The 18099-nt window shown below is 37.4% G+C and overlaps 3 protein-coding genes across 4 annotated transcripts; 2 read left to right on the top strand and 1 right to left on the bottom strand.

Annotated features, from left to right (window-relative positions):
• The first annotated feature begins 15 nt into the window (after nt 1-15).
• On the top strand, nt 16-1981 carry LOC133710906 (protein BOLA4, chloroplastic/mitochondrial). 2 transcript variants are annotated; one of them, XM_062137046.1, is made up of 2 exons: nt 16-152; nt 1214-1981. In XM_062137046.1, the coding sequence occupies exon 2, from the start codon at nt 1232-1234 to the stop codon at nt 1754-1756; it is 525 nt and encodes a 174-aa protein (XP_061993030.1). In that variant the 5' UTR covers nt 16-152; nt 1214-1231; the 3' UTR covers nt 1757-1981. The 2 variants fall into 2 exon arrangements, with proteins under 2 accessions (XP_061993030.1, XP_061993031.1); XM_062137047.1 differs by having other exon boundaries at nt 48-152; nt 1185-1981.
• A 343-nt stretch (nt 1982-2324) lies between these two features.
• On the bottom strand, nt 2325-3467 carry LOC133710905 (calmodulin-like protein 7). The gene has a single exon (XM_062137045.1). The coding sequence runs from the start codon at nt 3398-3400 to the stop codon at nt 2720-2722; it is 681 nt and encodes a 226-aa protein (XP_061993029.1). The 5' UTR covers nt 3401-3467; the 3' UTR covers nt 2325-2719.
• A 2855-nt stretch (nt 3468-6322) lies between these two features.
• On the top strand, nt 6323-7324 carry LOC133711560 (ethylene-responsive transcription factor ERF118-like). The gene has a single exon (XM_062137664.1). It carries the CDS (start codon nt 6323-6325, stop codon nt 7322-7324), a length of 1002 nt encoding a protein of 333 aa, XP_061993648.1.
• The last annotated feature ends 10775 nt before the right edge of the window (nt 7325-18099 follow it).

Raw genomic sequence — 18099 nt, 5'->3', positions numbered from 1 at the left:
ATAAGGATCAGAAAAGAAAATGTTGAGAGTAGAGGACCAAAAGTGCAATTAGCCTTTTATAAACTTTTATCGAACCCACACTCGGCCGCCCCAAGACTCAAATTCCATCTCTGCTTTCTCATCCACTCTTGGCTCGGCTGCCGCCCATCTCTGTAAGTCCCCGGCCACGAAATCTCTAAATCTTTTGGCTTCGAATTTATTGTATTGGATTCTAACGTATGTATTGCCATCAAAGATTAATTTACCAAAATATAAGAAAACAGTGAGAAGTGAGTATTTGTCTTTGCTTTCGTTCTTGCTGAATACGAGTTTGATGCTGCTAGATTTTTTTTTTTTTTTTTTTTTTTTTTGTTGAGTTTCCAGAGTCATTATTGGGTGGCATGAATGAGTGATTCGAGTTCTGTTTCATTTGTTGAAGGGAGAGTATGATGCTGTATTTGGATGGTAGATTACAAAGTCCTGGAGGTCATATTTGTAACATGGTTTTGCACAAACTGTATTTATTTATTTTTTTTTTTTTTAAATTGAAATTAGGTAAATTTCAGGCCTGAGAGACTTGAAATAGAGCAGACACTGAGAGGGAGTTGAATTCTGAATTCTCAAGTCTTGTTGCCTTGTTGGGTGCTGAATTGAACAAGATAGACTCTAATTTATAAAATTGCATAAACGACCTTCGTTTCAAACTAGGAGTGAAAATATATATTTGTAATATTGTTTTGGCTATTGGTTTTGCATCAAATATAATGTAGGGTTATTGGCTAGGTATATGGTAAAGCTTCATTATTTGTGTTATAATCAACCGCAACTTGCATAGAGATGATGTAGAATTGAAGGAACCCACCGACCCTTGAGTTGGGTTAATGTTGATGGTCTGTTGTGAGAAGCTTTTGTTTGTTTTTGCTTCTGTTTTCGGAAGACGTTGGGTCTGAATGTATGAGTCTTTGGGCTTAAGTTTTGTTTTACGAGTTTTAAACGCCCCAGACTGAATTGACTTAGCTTTGAGTTTTGTTAGGAAAGGAGCAATAAAGAAATCTTTCAATGCATAATAAATGAAGCAAATAAAAGAGATTTAAGATGATTGAACCAACAACCAATAGTCCTATATATATCCATGTGTGTCAATGCCTTTTCAACTCGGAAAGAAATTTTTCTACATATGTATTGTACAACTTTGTGCTTGTCAGACAAAAGCTTAACTATCATATGGGGGCAGTGGTAGAAAAAGTGAAGAATGGTGGCTGGGATGGTGATGGTGCGTCCGTATGTGTCAGCCTCCACGCTAAGTCGAGCTCTGCCATCAGCAGCCTCTGCACTAAGTCGAGCTCTACCAACCTTATTTGCTGAACCAAGGAATAATTGGTTAGTGTGTGAGACTCAGAGCATGAAATTGTTAAATGATAGAGCAACCGCCAACAAACACAGAAACTCAAGGAGACTGGTGTTTGGTGGTGGGAGGAGGTTCACTACTCGAGCTTCCCACGTCAATGATGCTGGCTACATTGGCTCGCCTCTCATGCAGTCCATGGAGAACAAGATCAAGGAACAGCTGAATGCAGAATCTGTTATTGTTAAAGATGCTAACGGGGATGGTCGGCATGTCAGCATTGATGTTGTCTCTTCATCTTTTGAGGGCCAATCTGCTGTGAATAGGCAGAGGATGGTGTACAAAGCCATATGGGAGGAGCTTCAAAACACAGTGCATGCAGTAGATCAGATGACTACTAAAACCCCAGATGAAGCAGCAACACAAAAGTGATACAAGTGTTAGTTGAAAGTTAGAGGCCACACTCCCCTGATATATTCCGTCGCTACATTTTATCAAACTTCCATAATTTTATGATCTTTATCCGTCAATGATTTTGAATGATCATAATTGCCTCTTTGCTGTGTCTTGCATTCTTGTATTTGAAATGTTTTTATTTTCTTTCCGGTAGTTTTTCTTTTACCTTCTATGATGAATAAAAAACGTATTGTTCTTTCACCCGATCAATTTTTATAGTTAATGGACTTGCACTTTGCAACATGTCATGTTACTGTAGGATATCATGTTACTTCAGGGTCTATTTCGTTGCAGCCACTGGTAGAAGCCAAGACTGCTCCAAGGCCACTGCTCGATGCATGGCCATCCCCCACCCCGCTGGAATTCATTGCCTCAGAAATGTGGTATTAGAAGGCCAAAACTTTGTGTTATGTATTAAACTTTGTGTTATGTTTCAGGGTTCTTCTGCTGAACCATTAAATGCGAGTCGGTTTCAAAAAGACAGGCAAGCTTCACTGATCTAGTGGATCCTAGAGTGGATCCTAGAAACTCAATTAGAGGGATAGATAGAAAGTTTCAAAGATAGGAAACAAATCAATAAACACGTACAAAGAATTGCACATTGTTCTTAAAATTGTTGAAAACTCTTGATATGCATAATGCGGCTCCATGAAATTCTCTAATCTAGTAATCTATGCCTTTCAATCCGGCCTCCTTCCTCCTTTTGAACAGAAGGCTTCACCGGAGCCGACCTTGCATGATGCCGGACATAAATTTGCGAGCAACGTCATCTCACCGGCCACAAAAACAACTCGGAATCCGACTCCACGCACCGACTCGATCTCTGAATTAATTTGTTCCATGATTGGATCTGAAAACTATTTACACAAAGAATTTGGATCCCTTGTTGAATACATGATGATGAATGTAGGCAAAAGAAAAAAGAAGAAAAAGAAGGGACTATGTTAAAGCGCTAAAGCCTCCTCCCTTCATCATCTGCTTGAACTCCTTGTAATTGACCCTGCCATCTCCATCGACGTCGACCTTCATAATCATCCTCTTGCAGTCCTCCATGGACTTGCCTTGCTTGAGGCCGAGGGAGGACAAGACGGACCTCAGCTCGTCGACGGCGATGAAGCCATCACCGTTCTGATCGAAAACGTTGAATGCCTCCTTCATGTCCTCCTCCTCGTTCCGCTCGTCCATTATGGATTGGTACAGCTCTCCGAACTCGTCAATGTCGACGCACCCGTCTCCGTCCACGTCGATCTTCTGGATCATGTTGACCAGCTCCTTGTCAGGGATGAAGATGCCCAAGTTCTCCAGCGAATCGCTCAGCTCCTTTCTGCTGATGCGCCCGTCGCCGTTCTGGTCGAACATTTGGAACACGCGCTTCAGCTCAGTCGGCTCCATTCTTGTGATTCTCAGCTGATCTTGATCCTGACCCTGACCCTGACCCTTGTTCTTGTCAGCAACACTGGTTCTTGTTTTGGTTCTGGTTTTGGCTTTGGGTTCGTTTTGGTTTATGTCAGGAAACCAACATGAGGGGAGAAGAGGTCTCAGTTTTTTGGGTACCAAAGAGAGGAGGAATGCATTAAGAAGATTGTAAATAAGGAAAATCCTGACCAAAATGGTTGGCATTGGGGGAGAGAGAGCTTGATATCACACTGGTTCTTGCGGTGGGTATTAGTTGAGAGTTTTTTGGAAATGCATGCGTCTCTTGTTATTTATTGACAACCTGGGTCTGTAAATCATTATCAAGGTTTGGTTTAGAGAGCTGGCTACGCGTATTAGCTAGCTACCACGGAAGATTAATTTACACTTTACGCGTTGTTATAATTGGTTTGGCAGGTGACTTTAATTGTTTAGTGATCGTTGATAACGGATCTGAAATTAAAGTTGGGGGACAGCTATCAAAGAAACAAAAGCAAAAATGTAGAGGCCGGCGCCACTAACCGTTGGATATCCTCAACGGCTACTTAATTTCCTCGACGTGGACACCCTACTTTGGAAACTATTTGCCTTCTTCCCGGCTTTGGTTCTTGGTCCCAATTTCTTCTATTATTTTTTTTAATCTAAAGTTCTTTTTTGGCAACTAACACAATTGAGTTATAAAATTATGATACACTAAACACCTTTGTTTTGGACTCGAAATTACAAAACCTATGCAATAATTCTCTTCTAATTTTTCGGTGGTTGATTTTGACAGCCAAGAAATTAGTCAGTTGTGTTTTTACAAAAGATAAGGAGGTTTGAGATTCATAGATTTGGGGCAACCTCTTTTCTAATCCCACATTGCATTGCCAAGTGGTGGTCAACATCACAAAAAGGGTTTTTTATCATGAGTAAGGTAAGCATGTACTTTTTTAGAGTAATTCCAACAGTTTCCCTATAATTTTTGTATTATAGGGAAGCAAAAGTCAAACCTTTAAACAATTTTATTCTCCAACACCAATAAATTTCCTATTTTACAACAATTTCTAAAATTTTAAGGAAAAATTATTGAGATATTCTTCCTTAAAATTTTAGAAATTGCTGTAAATTTAGGGAATTTTGTTTTCTCTTTCCTCACTACCCCTAAAATAGGGATAGTTATAGGGAATCTGTTGGAGCAAAAGATGCTTATTTTTCCTTAAAATAGAGAAACACCAAAATATAGGAAAGCTGTTAAAATTGCTCTTAGACCGGACTCAATGGTACCTAAACTTTTAAAATTATGAATTAGGTACTGAACTCTAAAACAAGATCAGCAAGATAGTTTTATCACTTTACCGTCCAATCTCCGTTAAAATTAAGGACATATTAGACATTTCACCAATTTTCTAAATTGAAATGATTTTTATGCCCTCATATAAGATTTCTTATTATTATTATTATTATTATTTTTTAAAACAATTGTGAAGAAAACAATATAATAGATTGCCTACTTGTTTTCGGTGCTGTTGAATCAAGTTTTTTTTTTTCAATCAGATCCAGCACCGAGCACTTTAGGCTGTTGATCCGGGCTTAATTGGTTGCAGAGGCGAGGTGGTGTTGAAGCGGTGCTAGAAGGGCTGATTGTTGGAAAACTTGGCGGCGGCGGCAGCGATAGGCTGGCAGAAGCAGTCTAGGGATTTTGCTCTTTTTTTTGCTAGTCCCTGGGCCCGAGCCTGGGGTTGGGCTTTTGGGCTTAGTCTCAGGTTTGGGTTCTTAGGACTTGTCAAAAGCTCTGACCCTTCTAAAGGGAAGGAGCCCATAGTTGTTTAGTAGTTTTATTTAATGTCTATGATAGTAGAAGTTTCTCTAGAAGTCTTTGTAGAAGTTTTTGGCTTTAATGTACCACAATGGCGTGTTTGGCGTTTAGAGTCAGATAGAATAGATTGCCTACGAGGCGAGTTGATTTTGTTAGCATAGACTACTTTGCGCTTCCAATGTCAAAACAGAGTAGTCGATTTTGTGTTATTCTTATCTATGAACCAAGATCATACAACTAGTATGAACTCTATATTTTCAAAAAAAAAAAAAAAAAAGTACCTATGGTACCACGACCCACATTTCATCTCCAATAATCTGACGCCAGCCTCCTAACAAATCCGTCAAAAATAAGCGACATTGTCATAGAAGGATGGAACATGAATCAAAAACTATATATGAACGTCTTTGGCACAAAAACCCAAAAAAAAAAAGAAGACAAAACAGTGGAGTTCTGAATATACAGAGTAATAATATGGTAAGGCTGTATCACCTTCCAAAAAAAAAAAAAAATTTGTAAAGTTATCCGGTTATATTACGTGTATATAGTTATTTAATTACCTAACCTGGAAAAAAATTTCCCTAATTTTACTCATGCCAACTAATCATTGTGTCCTATTACAAAACGGGAACTTTGAACATTATCCTAATTTAATAGATTTCAGAATCTTTCGGCTATTTACCATATTTTTGTGATTTCACTTCAAACAATTTATGAAGGCCAAAATTGTTAAGTTTTGAAAGTTTCTCCTACGAGACACAAGTTACCTGATTTTTCTGATAATTGAATAACATAATTCAGGAACAAGAATAGTACGAGGGAGATCATAATAGAATAGAGATTAGGAAGGTTAAATCTTATTCAAATTAATGAAGATTTCCAGTGTATAAATTTGCGTGTATATTTACATACACTGCAGATTCATCGATTATTTACCTGTAAGTCCTTTTCATGGCTTTATTATTTAGAGCAAAGAAAATTAGCAAAGGTACTTAGAGTACCCAAGGTACGTTGTGGGTGTTATATATGCTATATATATTGTCGTTGTTCGGAATTTTTAAAAACCTAAAAGGTCTCTGGATTCATTATTCTCAAATTTCTTATAACTGGTGCTCAGTTTTGTGGTTTTTGGGTCTGTTTAACTATTGCTCAGTTGATTATATGTACCATTGTCGATGATCATTAATGTGGTTGTAAATCTTATATCCTCATGTATGGTGGTTTCTGGGTTTAGCTTTTGATTTGGCAGTAATTTTTATATTTTACAGGCTCCTAATGTGTTTCTGTATTTTGGAGAAGGAATCTACACTTGATAGAATTAGTCTAAAAAAATGTCAAGGCCTTCATTGAATCAACGAAAACACAAGTCCAAGCAGTCGTCTAAGCAGAGACGAGAATTTCATGCTCATAATGAAGATAACAAAGTGTTGACAAGAAAAGTCCGGATAATGTTTAACGACCCCGATGCTACTGATTCTTCATCCTCGAGCGAAGATGAAACGATGGAGACTGCACAGTATGAGAAGAAAAAATCATTAAAAAAATCAAAAAGGTTTGTACAGGAAGTCATTCATTCTTTCTTCATGCATTCAGGTAGGGCAGTTGGTTGTGAAGCACCACCAGAGACTAGAACGACTAGAACTAGCTCAGGAAGAAAGCGATTCTCGTCTTCACCTTTCAGAGGTGTAAGGCAAAGAAAATATGGTAAATGGGCTGCTGAGATTCGAGATCCTATCAAAGGTGGCCGACTTTGGTTGGGTACGTACGCCACTGCCGAGGAAGCTTCCCAGGCTTACGAGACCATGAGGTGTAAGTTCGATGAAATTTTGAGGGCCACTACAACCAGTATTTCTGACAAAAGCAACAAAGATGACAAGAGTAATTCTGACCACGAACACCTATTTCTTTTAAGCAAAGCAACTCCAATAACAGCTTCCAACTCTGGTGGCAACGGCCTTTTGTTCCATAAGGGATCTCCGGTTGAGGTTCTTGATTTGGGAAAGAATGCGGATTCAGACAGGGAAAACATTGGCACTAATAATGTTGGACAACTGCGGATACCATTGGACATGAGTTTCCTGGATGAAGCATTGCAGTCTCTCCCCACTGATCAGCAACAGCTAGACGTCTTCAACTTTGTACCAGATAATGAGGAGCTTGACAAACTTGCCTCCTCCATTGCCTCCTCTTCTTTAGAGGAACTTGGTAAGTATTTTGACGGAATGTATTGTAGCATTGATGATATAAAGATAGGTGGAGTTGATGATGATAACCCCACCAATCTTCCTGACTGTGACGACTTTGACGATATTCTAATAGTTCAATCTAACTAAGCCTATAACTAGTGTAACACTCGTCATCATTACCGAGTTCTGGCTATATTTGGAGTCTTTTTATTTTGTTTGGTCTCCATGCCAACGTATATATTTGCTACTTCTTCTCTTTCTTTGCTAATTATGTCTCCATCTCATCGATCTATTGACTTACTCAGTGCATATCACTTGACAATACAACAAACTGAACCTTATTAATTTCTTGCATTGCACCCACCCATGACAATACTGTTTATTCAGGTTTTATCACAAACTTACATAAATTTTAAGTAAATTCAACAAGTTGGTTCTCTAAATTGAAAAATAAAATAAAATAAAAAATAATAAAAATTCTGTCGCAGAGTGTATCTTAACTTTGAAATTAAGCTTTTGATGTATAGCTCAGTTGGTGATGTATGGGCATGCCATTGTTGAGCTTGAGGAAACTGAGAGTAGTACTTTCGCGTTAATCGGTTAATGTGCCTGGTTCAACTAATTAATTCTCTTTTTTTTTTTTTTTTTTGGAACTTGAGTATTTGCTGCTGTGCTTCAATGCTTTGTTTAGTTTAATAGAAATATAGAATATATCCCTTACTAGTTTGAAAGGAAGACTGAAGTTTGCCAACTCAATGGGGTGAACCTTTTTTCCCCGTTGAAGGTAGTACCATTTTGGATGAAGTTAAGCAGGTCTCTTGGTACAATTAATTAATTATAGGAAACTGAAGTTATTCATACACCAAGATTGTAACTCACAGTATCGCTCTTTCGTGTTATAGTCAGGGAACCAAATCTTGTTATTAGGGATCGATTTTCTTATTGGTTTAGTCATTAGATCCTTTACTTTGGTTCGAAAATCTCTTCCCTGCTAGAGAATTAGTGGAAGTCATTCTTTTAGGGCGAAGGTCACTATGATCGGTCGACTTTTCGGGACATTGCCTCGCTGGCTGTCGATCTTTGAATTGAATTTGATCTTTCGTCTTTCTTTTAGGAGTTGTTCACCATCAAGAAATAACCTTTTAGCAACGGAACGGACATGCAAGAAACTTGATCTTAGGTCAATTAACACATGAGCGAGCGTTCTTTCTCATCAGGCTGTCATATATATTGCCTTGCTTGTAGATTTGAGTTTCATTTTTTCTGATATGCATGTATTCCTAATTGACCAAACAAACCAACACCATGCAAAATCATGCAACGACGTACGACTACAAGAACAAAGACAAAGCAAGTCCCAAAACTTGTGCATATAATAGGCAACACCCGAACGCAGTATCGAGGAGATATATAGTTCATTGATTTAATCTAGTTTGATACCTTAACGATCATCAATTTGACTGAAAATTTGTAGAAGTGATCTATACATTAGGACCTAAAAATTGAACGGTTGAGATGTGGATATGCGATCGAAAAGTGGGTCATCTATCAAGGAAATCCTTAGATATTAATACCTAAAGACCTCCTTAGCAGATAATGAGTGTGTGTATTTAAATAAGAAAAGCCTATTTACAAAGCCAGAAACAAAAGCCTCTTAGGTATCCAGAACCAAACAAATCGAAATTAAAAGTTGGTTGAGTACGTTGTTGATCGATGACAATCCATATCCCAAACTCTGTCTTGCAATGAGCTCTAGTAATCAATTTCCACAACCGAATCCACTGTGAATCTAGTTTCTTTGAAGATATAGATGAAGAAGATATCTAAGAAGCTATTCTTCATGCTAATAATGTCTTTAATGACAAGTTTTATACGCCAAGAAATATCACATTTTCCATTAATGCAATCAATGACCGACTTGGAGTATCTGAACCACTGACCCTTTTTGTTTTTTTGGGGATAGTTGAATTGTTTTGGTTATATATGTTTTTTTTTTTTGGTAATATTTTGGTTATATATGTCAGTTAATTAACCATGCGTGTGATGAATATTGAATAGGCTTGGTAGGGGTGGGGGGTGTGGTGTGGTGTGTGGTGTGTGAGGGGAAATTGTTTTCGGTCTGATGAATAGGCTAGCTAGGGTTTGGCAATATAATGTAAGGAAAAAAAAAAATCTAGGGTTGCCGGTTATAGGAAACAATGTTCCATAAGAGTGTGTTTGGATGAGAGAAAAAATGATGGAATTTAATTGAGAGTGAGATTTCATAATTCCTAAAAGTCAATTCCCTCGTTTGGCATTATCATATTGGAAATTTTAAATTTCTCTATGCAAAAAAAAGAAGGAATTCGTTATTTAAATTCCTCACTTCAATTTCCACAAAAATAGGTGTCATTTACGAATTCCTTTGCAATATTCAATTTTTATTTTCAAAACAAGACTTTTTTCTATTTTATCTTTTTATTTGTTTTAAACTTTCTTAATTTATTACACATTTCAAATCCTAAATAGATGCAACCAAACAATAGAATTTGCAATTAATGGAATTTCAGATTGATGAAATTAAAGATTCCATCATTTATAAATTCCTACGGATTTTATAATTTCTCATCCAAAGTCCAAACGCTACGTAAAAGAAGAAGTTTCTCGCGAGAAATGAAAGTTCAATTTTGTTTTCATTCGGAACTTGTTATATGTAAATCCGGACGAGAAGCGGCTACATGTTCGATCACTATTTTATTTATAAATAAAAATAAAACAGAATTTTAATAATCCCTAAAGACAAGATTTCGTTGATTACGTCATCTAAGTTATTATGGACTATATCCTAGGATTAGAGCATTTTTAACAGACTCTCTATTTTGGCTCTTTAGAGCATCTTTAGCAGACTCTATTTTGGCTCCTTAGCTATTTTGGAGAACATGTTTAGCTTTTTATATATTTTAGCAGCTGCACCAGACTCCTAAGTGGCTCTCCATTATAAGTTTTAGCTGAGGCTCTCTATAATTTATAACATTTATTTTGAGTTATTTTATGTAATTTTTAAATACATTTGAACTATGTAACCTTCCTTTAAAAAATAATATAAATTCAAAACTAGCTATAATAGACAGCACTGATGCAGCCGTATTTCTAAAGTGGCTAGCCAAAATGACTTTTTAACTACTTTGACTAAAATTTGACTCAAAAATAGCTAACATTGCTAAAGATGCTCTTAGCTATTTTGAAAAGCATGTTTAGCTTTTTATCTAATTTAGCAGCTATACCAGAATTTTAAGTGGCTCTCTATTATAACTTTTAGCTATCTCGCTCCTAAATATAGAGAGCAAAATGAGGCTCTCTATAATTTAAAACATTTATTTTGAGTTATTTTATGTAATTTATAAATACTTTATAAATACATTTAAACTATTTAATCTTCATTCAAAAAATAATATAAATTCAAAACTAGCTAAAATAGAGAGAACTGATGTAGACGTTTTCTAAAAGTGGCTAGCCAAAATAAGTTTTTAGATACTTTGGTTAAAAATTTGACTAAAAAATGACTAGCATTACTAAAAATGCTCTTATTGTCAGTAATATATCAGCTTTTGTTTAAGTAAATTAAATCTTTACTTTGTATTTAGCTTAAACTCTAGGTTACTTGACCTAGTGGTAATAATGTTTTAATTAGAGATAATCTCGAAGAATCTTAGAGATATTCATTGATTGTATGATTACCTTTCCTTGTACAATTCAGATTCTATACCTTGTAATCCTCTATATAAAGAGGCCCCTATTATCAATGAGAACACACAACAATTCTCTCTCAAATATCAATTCCCTAAAACATGTTATCAACACGAAGCCCTAACCCTGAAACCCTAAATTCGTAGCCTTCAAATCCCAGAAACCACCGCCGCCCACCTTGAAGCTCTCAACTCCAGGAGTCCAGAACCAGCGGCGCCACCCTCAGAACTGGCCGGAAAAACACCGAACCGGCCCCCGGAAGTGACGAAAATCTCTCTGCCCGGTTCAAAGGCTTCCTCACCGCCTCTGATACGCTTAAAGCAAGCATATAATTTAACCCTGAAAATATCGTTAGTAGTATAAGCAAATAGGGATCGTTCTATTCCGGGGATTGAGGGTACACCTGTCATTGTCAAACAATTAAACAATTAAAATTAAAACAAAGTATAATATTTACAAAGATATAACAAAATATATACATATTTACGAAAAGGGGGGATTTTTGGTTTTGATTTTTGAAAATAAAACTAAATAAGTAAAACAAATAAAATGCAAAAACATAAAGATAATGATGGAATGAGAGAACAAAGATCAAAACCGAAACCATGATTAAAATCGATTCAAACCCTAATATTGTTCATCTAAGTCATGAGAAAGGAGTTGATCATGTGAAACATTCGAAAGCAAATGAATTCCCATTTTTTACTTTTCAATGCTAATTAACCTAAGCGAAAGCACCTAGATCAATCCTATTAAACATGTAATCAAACCCTAGAAAGCTAGTCAATCATGACATGTTCAACGCATAAAACACATAGAAAGGCTATCAACTCAAGTGTACAACTTAGTTATGGAAAAGTCCACCTAATTGCAATTCTCTTCAATTAAATTCGATCTTTGTACAAAACCTTTACTACTTTGATTCAAGTTTACACAAAACAAAAAGTTGATTTCATGTTCTTAAACCTAGCACCATTCATATCGAAACCCTAAGTGTTTGCAACCACATAAGATTAAAATACAAAAGTTATCTATAACGCAAATTTAATTAAACAAACTCACATAAGCAACTCTCGAATCACAATATATGAATCTGAAAATTCTCAATTAAGCATAAAAATTCCAGAAATTAATATTTGTTCAAACATATATGTCAACTAGAACAAAACCAACGAAATCAAACAAGGTTACAAAGAAAGAGGTTGAATTACACCGTGAGATGGAGATGGGGATGAAAGATAAAACGTACGGAGTCTTGAATCTCGAAAGCAAGCTTCAAGGTGGAGAATGGATGATGATGCTCACGGCTTGGTTCTTCTTCTTCTTCGGCCTTACTTGAACTTCGTGGCTTGCTCTAGAGGATGGAAGAACTCACGGCTATGCTAAGGAACTTTTCTGATTTTTTTCTAGAATTAAAATGTAAGGGAGAGGGGCCCTTGACGTTGAGAAAGGGGAAGTATATATAGGGGACGGCCTCCTTGCTCTCCAAGCCGTGTATTTTCTGCTTTATTTTCCAAGGAATTAAATAAATAATTCCACATAGCTTCCACCAATGAGAAATTGCCAAGTAAGCCCTAGTGTGTCATCCAACCAATCATAAAACTCCAAGAAGATTCCCTAATATATTCTTGCCGAAATTCCTTGAATATTTTCTAATTTTCTTCTCTTATTTCGGCCAAAATATACTTAGGGTTTCTAGGAATGAATCTAGACGCCATTTGGTGCTTTTCTTGATGTCCACACTTTTTCTTTCCATAAACTTCACCCTAGAAAATCTCTTGCGTAATCTTTTATTTCTTCTTGATTTTTCACGCCACTTTTCTCTCCTCCCTTTGGTTTTCACGGCAAAGCATCTCTAGGGTTTTATCCTTGCGTCACAAACCCTAATTCCATGGGCTTTCATGGGCCTTGATCCATTTTGCCGAAAATCCAATTCAATTTGTAGGGTTCTTGGGCCTCGTTGCTTCAACTTCAAGCCTTGTCTCCCTCCAACGTCAAAACACATTATTTTTCCATTTCTTTTTCATGGTTGCGTTGGAAACTTGCTTGGGAAGCCTTCCTCCATTTCGCAGGATTTCCTGGTTGGACTAGGAAAACTTATTTCTTCATTTCTGCTCAATTGTGTGGCCCATTTTGTCTCATATTCGCTCGTCTTGACGTTCGCAAGCTCCTCTTTCCATTCGTGAGTTCATTTCCACTTTTTAGCTCGGAGGTCCTGAAAATAGAAACTATACTGAAAATAGAAACTTTCTAAAAATGAAAAATAGAAACTTACCTAAACTAAAAATGAAAACTTGCCAGAAATGAGAAATGGAAACTACAAAAATGGAAACTTTCTACAATAAGGAACTTTCCCAATCAAAGAATGGAAACTTTCCCAAACAGGGATTTTTCCAAGGAAATGGCGCAGAAAATGTAGGGAAATGCAGTTAAAACGTCGCATTAAAATGCTCCTATCAGCCTCCTGCTACCATACTCCACCAGAAGCCTTAACCTGACCCCAGATTGCCGGAACCGGAAAATTTAATCCCGGAACCGGCCTGAAATCACTAGAACCAGCCACCAGAAGTTCATCGGCGTTGAACTGCCGCCTGAAATTCATCCTTGGAGTTTTCTCTCTGCCTCTGTGAGTCCAATCCAGAAGAAAGAAACAAGCCCAGCCCAAGGAACATAGCAGCCCTAAGCCCAGAAGCAAAGGACCAGCCCACGACCCAGAAGGAAGAAACAAGCCCGAAGCCCAACCAGTCAACCCATTGACGTCAGCACCCAGTCAGCTTGCCGCGTCAGTTCCCACGTCAGCACAGACTGCCACACCAGCAACCGGTGCCACATCAGCTCCGGCCAACTTTTCCGGCGACTTTTCCGACCAAATTTTTCCGACGACCTATTTAGAGGTTTTTTTTTTCTAAAAGTTCCCGTTTTTTTTAGAGTTTTTTTTTTAATTCAATTTCTCTTCTTTTTATCGGGGACTTGCAACCTCCCTTCTTCTACCCCCCTTTCTTCTTCATAGGGGAGACCAAAAGCCTAACTGTGGGGGTTCGTGCTCAATCCAAGCTTGGAGCTTGTAAAATCCTCCAAACTTAGAGTTTGTTGAGAAGAAAAATGATCGACCACATACATCATTGTTTCAATCTAATCCAACCCCTCTTGGAATCGAATTTCTTAGAAGCGACTATGCTCGGAAATTCCCAATTTCTTGGAAGCGACTACGCTCAGAAATTTTTATTGTTTTCGTGGTATCCTATTTCGCTTCGAAACTAACCCTATTTTCTTGTTGTTTTTCAGGATGAGTAACCTGAACAAGTTGAGCTTCGCTCCACTAGAGACAACAGGCGTAGGATACCACAAGTGGGTCTGTGATGTGCGCCAGCATCTTAAGGCTGATGGGATCCTGAGTACGATCCAAGAGCCAAGTCAGGATGTGCTTACTCCTCAACAAGCTGCTGCTTTTGAAGCAAACAGAGCTACGAGAGAGGCGAATGAAGCTAAAGCCATCATTCTCATGACAAGGCACATGAATGACGAGCTCCAGAATGAGTACCTCAATGAGGAAGACCCAAGAAAACTATGGGTAGAACTCGAGCAACGTTTTGGCAACGTTCGTGACTCCCTGCTTCCAGACTTAGAAGTGAGATGGCATAGCCTCCGCTTCTGTGATTTCAAGACTGTACTTGACTACAATTCGGAAGCATTTCGTATCAAGTCTTTGATAGAATTCTGTGGACAGAAAATCACTGATACGATGTTGATCGAGAAGACTCTCTCTACCTTCCCTGTCTCTGCATTGATGGTAGCCAAGAACTATCGGATTGATGTCAATGCTAGACGCATCACAAGATTTCATGAGCTTATTGGTGCCATGAACGTGGCTGAAAAGCACGATAACATACTTGTGAAGAACTATAACTCTAGACCCTTGGGAGCCAAGTCAATTCCGGAGTCTAATTATAGTCGCGCCCCTAAGAGACGTCGCAAGGAGTGAAACTCTAAGGATAGGGATAATTCTTACCCTAAAAAGGAAGGTAACCGCCAAGATAGGTGTGCACGGAACCGTGGTGGTAAACCTGTGAAGAAAGAGAAAGGCCAAGCCTTCGGTTATGGTGGTGACGCCACCAAGGAAAGAAACCGTCCCCAAAACGCTTCTAAAGCGCTTCGATCAAGGGAACCTGACCATAAAGATGCTTGTCTCAGATGTGGACTACCTGGACATTGGGCAAGGGCATGTAAAGCATCCCAGAATGTTGCAAACGCATACAAGATGTATCGTGAAGCAAGGGAGGCAAATTACATGGAACAAGAAGATTAAGATGGCAATCTCGATCTAAGGGTGGAAGACTACAAGGATCAAGACTGAGAAACTGGCGATTTTGATTAAGTCTTTTTATTTTCCAAGAGATGTAGGCAATTGCCAAATTATTTTTAGTAGATGCCAATGGTTTAATCTTTCTTCAAAGTAGGCGTACTCAATGTAAGTGTGATGTCTAGGAAAGTTTTGAGATTAGAGGTACTTAAGTGAGCCTTGCTCCACCGACATCTCTCTACTCACCTAGTCACATTTGCATTGGAATTACCGAAAGAAGTTAGACGACTACCATTGTTTTTCATTAGCTAGTTTATTGGATTAGATTTTCTTTGGTCAAAGAAACAATGATGTAATTCCGTTTGGCTTATTAATAAAAGTTGAGTTCTTTTCTTTATGACTCCTTTTTAATTACGAGCTTTTCTTTTAGGAATGGATTCTGGAGAACTACAATGTCTTGTGGATAGTGCAACTACGCACACCATTGTACGCCATAGGCAATTATTCTTAGAGATGTTGCCTACACATTGCTCTGTGACTATGATGACTGGGCCATCAGGTTTAGTTCAAGGACATGGAATGACCCAATTCCTATTGCCTAATGACACCTTGATTAAAGTCGCAGAAGCTCTCTACGCTCCTAAGGTAAATAGAACCTTATTGAGCTTTAAAGATATAAGAGCCAACGGATTCCATGCGGAAACGCATACTGAGAACGGAAAAGAGTTCCTTTGCATTACCTCTAAGGATTGCGGACGGAAGTGCATTTTAGAGAAGCTTATGTGTCAGTCTAGTGGACTTTATGTCACTACAATTCGACCAATTGAATCCAATAATGTCATAAGAGAAGATCTCTTGGATTCTGACCCATACTGGCTTTGGCATGACCGACTAGGACATCCTGGTCGTGATATGATGCTCTGTATACTAAAGACTTCACACTGACATCCATTCTTCAGAGTGAGAAAAAGCAAGAATTGAAAATTGATTCCCGGACTCACCAAGACAGCAACAGCCGCAGCCTCTGGCGCTGCAGCTGTCTTGGGCCGCCCTAGGGCCGTCCATATCCTTTGTGACGACTCCATAAATGGCGCCACCCATGGCCATGATGCCATGGATGTTTCTCCCCATGGCCAAGACGCCATGGATGCCACTTTCCAAGACCATCCTACGCAAAGGATCCTAAAATACACATTCCGTTCTTACAGAGAATCCAAGGGGATATCTGTGGACCAATTCAACCATCTGATAGGAGCACAAAGTGTGACGTTTTTAATATGTATTTTCCCTCATTTGGCTAAGTTATTCTCTTAAAATTACTAGTTACAACATAATTTCTGTTTTTAGGTACTTCAAGGACGGAAATGCAGAAAAGAGGTGAAAAATAGCAGAAATGAGCGTAAAATAAGGACAAGTCATTTTAGAAACTTTCCTCTTTCATTTTAGGAAATATTTCCTATTTTGTTTTAGGGAACTTTCTTTGAACTTTCCTATTAAAGAGAGAATTTAGGAGTCCATCAAATTAAGAATTCTTGAGTGATGAATTCGAGGAAAACTTAAAGGAAAAATCAGGAAGAATTCGAGGAGATAAAATGGAGTGTTTATAGTCAATATTTATTCTTAATTATCTTATTTTCTATTGATTATAACACTAATTAAATTCTTATTTTTCTTGATTGTAGGAGTTCATTATGTGCACAATTGGAAGAAGAAATTAGTGCAATTTAAAGGAGATGAATAAGGGATGTATCTGGTCACTATTCAAGGAATATACAATAAGTCATTAAGGGGAAAAAGATCAGAAAAATCAAGACTTTGTCATGAGAAAATCAAGCAAATTTGGAGGAGAAATCACTTCTAGATAATTGGCCATGATTGCATCATAAGAGATGAGAATTCCACTATAAATAGCAGCCATTCTCTACTCCAAAATCATCACTTCTACACACAAAATTCAGTTCATTAGCTTAGCTCTCTTCTCTCCAAAAACCCTCTCCAAAATATTCAGAAAAAGCCTCTTGGCATGAAGAGCTTTAGGACTTCTCCAAGGCTGTTCGTGTTCTTGAAGGCCAAGCCCTGTGTTCTCTTGACGTTCTCCAAGCTTCCTTGAAGATCAAAAAGTGTAATCCATGGCCCTTATTTCTGTTTTCGTACTCTTTAGTATTGAATTTCAGATTTCGTTTATGAACTTTGTTATTGGAGTTGGATTTTTGTTAAGAATGAGTTTATGTTAGTAATTTTCAGATTCATTTCTTTATGTTCTTGAGTTGTTTATGATATCTCTATAATCTGATTTTGTGCCATCCTTTTATATCTTTAAGCATATGATTTTGGTTAAATTATGATGTTAATCTGCAGGTTAATACAGCCAAATTTGTGTTCTGATTCACCTAATCGTTTTAGGGCATAAATTGAAGTGGTAAAGGCTATGTACAATGGTCGAGATTATATGCTACATGTTTGTACGTTTGTAACTTCTTATGGATGCATACATGTTTGGATTCAGAATTCTAATTGCACTTAATGATTCATATTTAATGTTGACGGATGCTCTTCAGTATTAACGTGATGTTTTATATGAAATATTTTAAGTTATGGACTTTTCCTAACTTAGGAGATTAAAAAGAAGAATTAAAGTGGTACTCGATCTCTTCAAACTTGTACTTCGAATTCTTTTCTGATATTTAGTGTTGGCACGATTTTAAGTTGTATAGATTGAGACAATTCATTGCATGTTGATATGGTTTGAAAATTCTGATTTGAGTGTGAAGAAGTCGATCATTGTAGATAGTTTTATTTGTTTTATTTTTATTTGAAATAGATTAGAAACCAAATTTCAAAACCCCCCATTTTATTCTTTTATTTGTTAATTGACCTTTTTGTGTAGGTGTACCCT

The sequence above is a fragment of the Rosa rugosa genome, chromosome 5 (assembly GCF_958449725.1).
Source record: "Rosa rugosa chromosome 5, drRosRugo1.1, whole genome shotgun sequence".
In the NCBI taxonomy this organism is placed as follows: domain Eukaryota; kingdom Viridiplantae; phylum Streptophyta; class Magnoliopsida; order Rosales; family Rosaceae; genus Rosa; species Rosa rugosa.
The sequence above is the reverse complement of the archived record's forward strand: the minus strand, read 5'-3'. Positions and strand labels throughout refer to the sequence as shown.

What these genes read in the sequence shown, in the direction of transcription:
- LOC133710906 (XM_062137046.1), top strand. Translation starts at nt 1,232, where the DNA reads ATGGTGGCTGGGATGGTGATGGTGCGTCCGTATGTGTCAGCCTCCACG.
- LOC133710905 (XM_062137045.1), bottom strand. Translation starts at nt 3,400, where the DNA reads ATGCCAACCATTTTGGTCAGGATTTTCCTTATTTACAATCTTCTTAAT.
- LOC133711560 (XM_062137664.1), top strand. Translation starts at nt 6,323, where the DNA reads ATGTCAAGGCCTTCATTGAATCAACGAAAACACAAGTCCAAGCAGTCG.